Source organism: Kickxella alabastrina (genome assembly GCF_025024165.1).
Source record: "Kickxella alabastrina strain RSA 675 chromosome Unknown BX661scaffold_55, whole genome shotgun sequence".
Lineage (NCBI taxonomy): Eukaryota > Fungi > Kickxellomycota > Kickxellomycetes > Kickxellales > Kickxellaceae > Kickxella > Kickxella alabastrina.
The window spans coordinates 31,415-40,911 of NW_026251526.1; the positions used below are offsets into that span (position 1 = coordinate 31,415).

At 45.4% G+C, this 9,497-nt stretch overlaps 2 protein-coding genes across 2 annotated transcripts; both read right to left on the reverse strand.

The window, feature by feature from the left end:
* Nucleotides 1–910: 910 nt before the first annotated feature.
* BX661DRAFT_208105 (uncharacterized protein) lies at nucleotides 911–1,459 on the reverse strand. Its single transcript, XM_051538674.1, has one exon. It carries the CDS (start codon nucleotides 1,242–1,244, stop codon nucleotides 933–935), a length of 312 nt encoding a protein of 103 aa, XP_051388538.1. The 5' UTR covers nucleotides 1,245–1,459; the 3' UTR covers nucleotides 911–932.
* A 6,869-nt stretch (nucleotides 1,460–8,328) lies between these two features.
* On the reverse strand, nucleotides 8,329–9,199 carry BX661DRAFT_190023 (uncharacterized protein). The gene has a single exon (XM_051537623.1). The coding sequence runs from the start codon at nucleotides 9,140–9,142 to the stop codon at nucleotides 8,804–8,806; it is 339 nt and encodes a 112-aa protein (XP_051388539.1). The 5' UTR covers nucleotides 9,143–9,199; the 3' UTR covers nucleotides 8,329–8,803.
* Between the last annotated feature and the right edge of the window lie 298 nt (nucleotides 9,200–9,497).

The window sequence follows — 9,497 nt, forward strand, 5'->3', positions numbered from 1 at the left end:
GGTTAATTAATTGAGGTACACAAAAATAAAAAAAGGTTAACCGATTGACACTTGCAAAAAAAATTGATATACCATGTGTGCTTGGATTTACACCTCACTCGCTGCAATAACGACAGAAAACAAGTAAACATTAAAATAGGAAAGAAAATATACTAATAAACGTGATTTCTCTTGTTGCATTTTAAAAATTAAGTATCTAAATTAGTAAATAAAAATAAAAGTTGGGGGTCGATCAGATCGACATATTGATGTCCGATATTTTTTTTGATAGCTGAAAGTGGTTTGAAAAAAATAAGTGTAAGGGGCAAAAATAAATGAAAAATAAATCAACGCAAAAACAGATACATTAAAAAAAGTATTGCGTTTAGTTAGTTCAATTCTTGTTAAATTGGCGCCTCAATACTGATAGATTTTCTCCATTCAAAAATTTTATTATAGTATAAATACAGTTTTTATAGCGGATTTTTTCTTTGTAATATTTTTTTCTATTGCATACAAAATCCACAATGCGGAATGCAAGTAGTACATGTAAACAAGAAGTGGTCACATCATTGATTTCGTTATATGCCGGATTGGCAGGGCTAAGTGTATTTTTGTGTGTTGTCTGAATTGTCTGAATTATCTATGTGAAAGTGGTTCAATGGTAATCTAATCCTTTCTATCCACGAAGTAATTAAAAATGACTGCATTTGGTATGTAATGAGTAATTTTGCTGGTTATAATAAATATTAATCTGAATGAGACTACGAGAAGAGCTAAAGAGCTCACTATCCAGAATTCGCTGTACGCATGAAATATCATAAACATATTTCACGCGTCTGCGCTGTCACGTGACTCGGCCCCCATTTCTGATGTTACATAGTACCATAAAAAATTTATTAAGATTATATATTAATTAACCAAAATAAAGGTAAATCCAAAAATTTTAAAATTTAAATTAAATGCTCCATAACAGACCTAACCCATTGAGCAGTCAATTTAGTTGGGGCCAGGGTCTGATGGTTGGCCTTAATCTGATTTGCGACTTCCTCGGAAACCTGCTTCAACACACCCCTATCCACATATTCCTTGAGGATTTCAAAAAGATTGTTAACTTTGGCAACCAAAGCATTATCGTCTACGCTGTTTTCCAGAGTTTCAAGTACTGCTTTGGCACTTTTTTGGTCGCGGCGAGTAATAGTGATGCTGGAGCTAGTAACGGCAACTGTGCAGGCAATGAGAGTGAGAAGAGTGGAAAAACGCATGATTTGGTGGTGTGTTTAAGTACAAAAAAATATTAAAAGAATAGTTTTTTTAAACTGTAATATAAAGGTTGGGTAATATTAAAGACAAGATAAAAAACAGGAGGCAGAGAGGCAGAGAGGCAGAAAGACAGAGAGACAAAAGAAAGAAAAATTATATCCTGCTATTGACTATGAGTGAGGCTGTAGTTTTTATCTGTATATTAAAAAACATTTTCAAACAAAACTAAAAAAAAAATAATAAAGTATTGTGCAAATGGAATATACCTGTAACCATTATCTGTGTTAAAATGTCAAAAATTGTTATTATTTGAATCGTGAAACAATATATTAATTTTGGTCTGCACAAGCGCACTATACGAAGGTGATTGTGTTGAACAATACAGCATTTTTTGTATATGCTCTCGATATATTAGTTTCTTGTATTATATAAATGAAATAAAATGAAACGGAAAAAGTGCACGTCGCCACTGATTTTTTTATTAGAACAAATGACTAAAAACACTATTAATTACTAATTATTCATCAGTAATATGGAACGCAACTACAAAACCATTGTTTAGTCGCGCAGCCCGATCGGCGCATACTCCCAGCGTTCAAGCCATCCCCTCACAGCCACAGCAAGCGTCCCAAACACCCCAAACACTGCAGCAACAAGGCAAACCCGTGTAATCGCCGTCCACAAAGCCGGCCCATCCCGCTGCACCGGTTTCTCACATACCGGCGACAGAGAAACCCTACGAGCAACAGATATTTTCTCCGGCTCACCCGTCAGCTCTTCAAACACATACAGAGTATTTCTAACAGACACTTGGCCCTCCCGCGGCATACGCAGGTAGGAGCGCGGCAAGTGGTAGTACTGCTGTGAGATCTCGCCGCATTTCTGGCGACAAACCCTATCGGGCCAAAACCAGCCACCATAGTTGCACAGCTGGCAAGCAAGGTGGGAGCGCTTAGGCGGTGCATGGCGAATCCAGTATCTGCCCAAATGCTGCCCGTTGATCCACAGCTGGCCCTTGGTCATTGACGACATGTCGATTGCGTACCGCGGATGGTCATCCGAGTCTCTGGTTGCAAGTGCCGCTTCGTTGGTTAGAAGAGCCTGGGTATCGAGCTCAATGGCGTACCAGCGCAGCTGCGACCCGCGCTCAGATATGGAAATTTGGGAATCGTATGGCTGCCATGAAATTTTTTCGACTACGGCATGGTCCAGGTCAACGCCCTCAAGACCTGGCTCCATCAGCCATTTCCCCTTGGTAATATCCTTGCCGCAAAAAACAACTCTTCCGAGCAGCCCACGACTATACGCCTCCATATTTGCCTGGTTGTGCGCCATGCCCATGGTCTGGGACAAAACAGAAATGGTCACCACCATATCTTTATCGTGGCTGGCTGCTGCCCGCACAGCCACCGATTCAGGAACGTCAAACGTAAAGTTAGCCAGCCTGTCCTGCTGTCCGTACCGCCATTGAGTGAATTGATCGTTAAAGTACACAAATGCCACGTCTCCGGCATCCTCGAGCACCAGGGTTGGCATCTTGGCGCAGGATTCGGGCACCCGGACTGTAGTGCGGTACCACAAGTAATCAGACGCATCGTCGGTAAGGTTGATTTGTTCCAGCGGACGGTCAGCCTCGATGCTCATGGTCGGCGGCTGTGGCAGCTCGACAGTGCGCCACAGTATCTCCTGTGACCGAAGCACATTTTGAGACTCACTGATGGATTCAAACCCTGCCGGGTGCCTTTGCGCGTGTTGAACGGGTTTGGACAGCGCTGCGGTGTTGTACAGGATGGTGGGCAAAACCGTGTTGGAAGGGCGGTGGACCAGCGTAACGGACCAGCGGCCGAGTTTGATGGGCAGACCATCAAACACCACGTCGATGTCGCTCTTGGGATTGGTGTTAACCAAGAAAGCCAGATATTCAGACCCAGGCTTGCCGTAAATATGTGCCATGGCTTTATCGTTGTTATTGTTAGTCCCTGACACCAGTCTCTGGGCAACTGGCACAGCATTTCCAGTAATCATATGGGCATTGTCCAGGAGGTGTTTGTGCAGCTCGGCAAGATGCAGGTACTTGGGCCAGTTCTCCAAACCGTACTCGTCGAGAAACCCGTCATAGTCGTAGGACGTCTGGATGAATGGGCCTGACGAGCGGCCAAAATTAGTGCCTCCATGGTACATATAGTAGGCCACATATGTGCCGCCATAAGCATACCATTTGGCTACCGCATACGCAATATCCTCAATGGGCCGGTGCGGCGCCGGCTCGCCCCAGCGCTGGAACCACCCGGGCCACATCTCTGTCCACATGTCGGGGAAATCCGGAAACTGGCGGTGGTATTTTTCGAGCTCCTGGTCGCAGTAAAAGTTATTCTGCGTCGGAATTACGTTGGGCACCGGAGAGTATTGGTGGCACATGATCCAGGGCACAGTGAGGTTAAATGCGCCGGCAGTTTCGCCGCACCACCTTGCATACCTGTCGCCGTCCCTTCCGAACCGCCACTGGTGGTCGCCCAGTTCGTTCTCAATCTGCATGCCAATGATGGGGCCGCCCATCTCGGGCATATGCGGCCGCGCAACCTCAACAACCTTGGTCACAAAGCGCTTCATCTCGCGCATGAACGCCTCCGAAGTGCTCCTATAAACCACATCTTCTTCGTGCCGCAGCCACTGCGGGAATCCGCCGTAATTCCACTCGGCGCAGATATACGGGCCAACACGCAGCATGACGAAAAGGCCATTTCTGCGCGCAGTTTCGAGAAACAACGGGAGGTTGGCGCGGTCCGTGGTAAAATCATAATGGCCCTTGGTTTGCTCATGGATGTTCCAAAAGACATATGTGTCGATGGTGTTGAGGCCGCCGAGTTTGGCCTTTTTCATTAGCGAGTCCCACATGGAGGGCGTGCTGCGCGGGTAGTGGACGGAGCCGGCGGTCAGGATGCGCGGCGTGTTGTCAATGAGAAGACCGCGCGTGGAGTATCCGACAGTGTAGGGGTCGCCGGGGACCTGGCGCTCGATGGCCGCATGTGCGCCAGTGCACGATGAAAGAATAGCGGCTAGGGCGAAAAAGATATAGGGCGGAGGTAGACACAGAAACAGCATATGCATTGAAAATAAATAGATAGATAGAATGAAAAACAAATAAATAAATGGAAATGGATTTAATAAGAAGTGCTGGCAAGAAGAAATGACAGGCCCAAAATGTCAGGTTTGTTCAATATCGTCTCCCAATATCACGCTGTATGCTATGTGGGAAAACAAACGGACGCTGCGCATTTATTTATTTATTTATTTATTTATTTGTCATGCGCTCCAAGGCTCGCCGCCGCTTTCACACTTGACACTTAAGCTTTTCACATGGATAAGCATGATGGGATAATTAAGCAAAGGCATGTTTGGCATTTTAACGAATGTAATGAAGAAAAATTGATATATAAAAGTAAAGTAAAGAAATAGAAGAAAAAGGGTAACCCAAAAAGCAAAAAGTAAAGCACACATATTGATAAAAAGGAAGAGGAGAAAAAGAAAAAGAGTGAGCGAGTGACAAACTATAAGAAAGAAAAAAGAGGCGAGAAAAAAGTAGCAAAAACATCCTCATTAATTCTTATTTTCTTCTTCTTCTTCTTCTTCTTCCTCCTCCTCCTCCTCTTCTTCTCTTAGAGCAGCAGACACTTTGACTTTTTCTTGACAGCAGGCGGCTCCAGGGCAGCAACAATAGCCTCATCAAAGACATTCTTCAAACCCTTCTGGGTCAAAGCCGAGCACTCAACGTACTTGACAGCATTAAGTTCTCTCGACAGCTTCTCTCCCTGATCATAGTTGATAACATGCTGCCTATTCCTTGCCAACCTCTCCTTTGTCACACTGTCCTCGCGCAAATCCACCTGAGTTCCAACAATCAAGCAAGGCACACCGGGACAATGGTGGTGGACCTCCGGAAACCACTTCTCCTTGACGTTCTCAAAGGATGCCTGCGAAATGACCGAGAAACACACAAGGAAAACGTCGGTTTGCGGGTATGACAGTGGACGCAAGCGGTCGTAGTCCTCCTGGCCGGCTGTGTCGAAGAGTCCGAGCGTGTATGGGTCTTCTCCGATCATCACTGTTACCGCGTAATTGTCGAACACTGTGGGCACGTACTCGGACGGGAATTTGTTTGTCGTGTACGAGATTAGGAGACAGGTTTTGCCAACCGCGCCGTCACCGACAACCACGCATTTGATAGTCTGCATTTCCCTAGTAAAGCAAGCAAGGATAAAGTAGAAAGGAGGGGGGTGAGAGACATTTAGATTGAAAGAAAAGGCATCTGTTGGAATTTATAATCTCGATTTCGGTGGTGGTGGTGGTGCATTCAACTTACTCTTATTTTGTTTTGACTGCTTCTGTTTTATTCTGTTTCTTTTTGCTCTTGCTAAATCCCAACAAAAAAATAAGAAGAGAAACTAGAATTCAAAAAAAAAACAAAAAAAACCGAATTGGAAATGAAAAAAGAGGGTTTAGAATTAGCAAAAAAAATATATAATAGAATATTAAAAGGGTGTATTATGCTAGGGTTGCTGGTTTTGTTGAAGAAGACTACGACAACGTCCTTTTTTTGTTTTGTTTTTGTTTTTTAATGGTAAAAAATATATATATAATAGTATGCTGGTAATAAAAAAATTGACGAAAAGTAGAAAAATATATATTATAAAAGGAAAAAAAGGGGGGAGAGGAGCGAGAAAAGATGAACAGAAAGCAAAAACAACAACAAAAGCAACAAGCAGTCTGCGAAGAAAGAAAGAAAACAACAACAAAGGAGAAGAAAAAAAGAAAGAAAAATGGGGGGTAGGAGTGATTACAACAAAAAAATTGCAATTTTTTTTACTTTTTTTTTTTTTTTTTTTTTTTTATTTAGTTTTTTTTACTTGCAATAGAATTCAACCCAGCAGCAAAACCACCGATGATGATTGATAGTTGATAGCTGATGTCTGCCTAAGAAAAATAAAATAAAATAAAACAAAAAGTGAGAAAAGAAATTGCATATGCTTAAAAGACATTTATCAATCAATCAAACACAACTCGACTCGACTATCCATGCGTTCACTCGAAGTAAAATAAATAAATAAATAAATAAATAAAATCTTTTAATTTTTAAAAGTAATTATTTTACCTATAAAAAGGTTATAGTTTAGTTTCTATTGTGTTTGCGTGCTGCTGCTGCTGTGATGTTGCTGTGTTTTAAACACAAGAATGGACACGCCCAAAACAAAAGCTGTGCTGGGTTTTTTTTTGCCAATGAGAATGGAAAAGAAAACAAAAAAAATGGATGCTAATTTTACAACTCAACCCTTATCCCCTATCCCCCTTTTTAGTTTCTCCTTTTCATCCCCCTCTTCCGCCTCCTCCGCTTTCTTCTCTCTCCCCACATACATTCATTCATTCACTCATTCACTCATTCATTCACTCATACAAATCCCTATCCCCCCTCCGCTCTTTCTATGCGTGAGCCTTGAATTTTTTAATCACCCCCTTTTGCAAAGGAAAAAAGAAAAATGATCGGCCAAGATCTCTAAATACTGTTTTTTTGCTGTTTTGGTACCCGCTCGGACAATATCACGGGCAAAACCATTAAGCCCAAAAATAAAAGAGCCTTTTTTGGCGTACTCTTCGGAAGACTGGGCCGCACATGGGCCATGCCATGAACAAAAGGTGATTGTGATTGCTCACCATTGAATTCTTTGTTGTCAATAAAAAATGCTCCTTTATTCAGCATACAAACAGGGATTCGGCTTTCTTACAGCTTGGCGGCCTTGCGCTCAGACACCTCAAGGGCCTGCAGGGCCTGCTTCCAGTCCTTGGCCAGGTCGTCAAAGCTCTCCAGACCAACGCTAATGCGCAGCAGGGTCGGCTGAGCCGAGCTATCCCATCCGTAGCGCCAGTCAACCAGCGACTCAACGCCGCCGAGGCTCGTCGCAAAGCGGTGCAGGCCCAGCGCGCGGGCAACAAACAGCGCCTGGGACTTGGACGCAAAGCTCACCGCGAAAACCGCGCCAAAACCATTGGGGTGCTGCAGGGCAATGTTGGGGTTGCACTGGGCACCGTTAAGCTGCAACGACGCGTGCTGCACCGAAGCAATATGGCGGCCAAGCGACAGCTGCTCCTCGCACGGCTTGTGGCACTGGGTGGTGATGGCCGAGCGGCGGATGCTCTCGAGGAAGGAGACCAGCCGCGTTGCGGTCACCGACTGCTGCTTGACGCGCACAGAGAGTGTGCGCAGCGAGCGCAGAAGAAGCCAGGTCTCCAGGCTGCCGGTGCCCAGGCCCAGCACGTACCGGGTCTCGCGCAAGGCGACAGCGCCGGTGGCTGCGCGCACGACGACGACGCCGGCGAGGAGGTCGGAGTGGCCGCCGAGGTACTTGGTGGCCGAGTGCACGACCACGTCGGCGCCCTGGCGGAACGGGTAGCTGATTGGGGGCGGTGCCAGCGTAGCATCCACGACCAGCACCGCGCCAGCAGCATGGGCGCGCAGCGCATATGCGGCAATGTCCTTCACCTCGCCGGTGGGGTTCACCGGCGACTCCAGCCACACAAGGTCAACGCCATCGTACGAGCACTCTGACCCAACCACCTGCACATTCGGCACCAGCGCGCGGTACTGCTCAATGACCTTGCGGACGCCGAAGTAGCTCTCGCCCAGCGCGATCTTCTTGGGCTTGTACTGCAGGAGAACGGCCAGGGAGGCGGTGAGGCCTGAGCCGTAGAGGACGGCGTGGCCCTCGGTGATTGTGCTGAGGACGGACTCGGCCTTGGTTGTCGTCGGGGTGCTCTCGCGAGAGTAGGCGTAGCGCTGGTCGGGGCCGTAGTTGCAGGCGTCGACTGTGGTCTTGGCGTACTCGAATGTCGTGCTGACGCTGATCGCCGGAGCAACGTCCGAGGTCACCTGGAGGTGAGCATCGGCGTGCAGAGCTTGCGTGGACAGGCAGGCGGTATCGTACAGAGGGTTCTTGATCTCGACCATTGTTTGGAATTAAGAAAAGTGCGTGAGAGCGAGATGAAAAAGAGATGAAAAAGAGATGAAAAAGAGATGAAAAAGAGATGAAAAAGAAAAAGGTTGTGCTTTTTTACAGCCAGAGAAGTGAGAGCTGAGTCTCACTTGCTCGGTCTTTGGATCCTTTTATACGGGAATAATCCTTCGGCCATTTCGTTTTCGCCATTCTTTTTTCGTTGAGTGGGAGGCATTTGCCGGGGGTCGGGTCGCCCTTTGAAAGAAAAGCTCTTTGAAAGAAAAGGAACGCTCTTTTTCTATTTAATTTGCTTCCTGATGTTGTAATAGTTGCATTCATTGGTCAAGAGCCTCGAATAGAACAATAATACAAGAGCAAAGGCGCACAAGACTCCGAGTTTGAATAAAAAACTTCTGCTATCTGTGCCTTTATTGTTCTAATTTCTTATTTATTTGCCGGATAAGGGGGAGCAGTTCTAAGGAACCCTTTACACTTCAATGTGTAATAGGCACGTTCCGCTTTTGTCGGCAATTTAACACTGCAACTGTCTATTTTTATTTTTATCTTCCTTGTCCAGATTAATTTGTTGGAAAAAATATTCCCATCCCACAAAAAAGAAGCGGGAAAAACCAGCTCATTTCCCACATTTGTGACCCGGAACCCCCTCTCGTCATTCCAATATGGATTGTGCTTAGAGCCACAGTTTTTTTGAGTGCTCCTGTCCGTATCCTGTTCTGAACCTGAATACCATTGGTGCACGCACATGGCCGAAAGAAACAGCAAATGAATGGGTGAGTGAGTGAGTGAATAAGAGAAAACAACGCATGCAACGCATTCGATCTCTGCTTACGTCGTCTGCGCAGCCATAAAAAAACAAAGAAAAAGAAATGGTATCTCATGCGCAAACACACCCGCATCCTAAGCGCTGATTTCTTTTAGATTAAATTTAAAAATTCAAAATTCAAAATCATTCCATGATTAACAAAGCCCGCCGCTATAACCTTGCTAATCGTTATTTCTTTCGATTGGCTCTTTTTCTGTTTTGTTTCGTTTTTCGCATTTTTTATTTACAAGTTTTCTCAAATTGACAGCCATTCAAATTATTGTTTTTTTTTTTAAAAAAATGAGTACAGTTGCCGTGCTCAAGCTCAGCAAGCGGCTCCTAAGCCAGCGCATAACCACCGCCCACCGCTCGATCCCATCTGCACCACACATCCTCCAACACCGGCGCCCCTACACCACCGCCAAGAACGCTAAACCGATCTCCAGTGG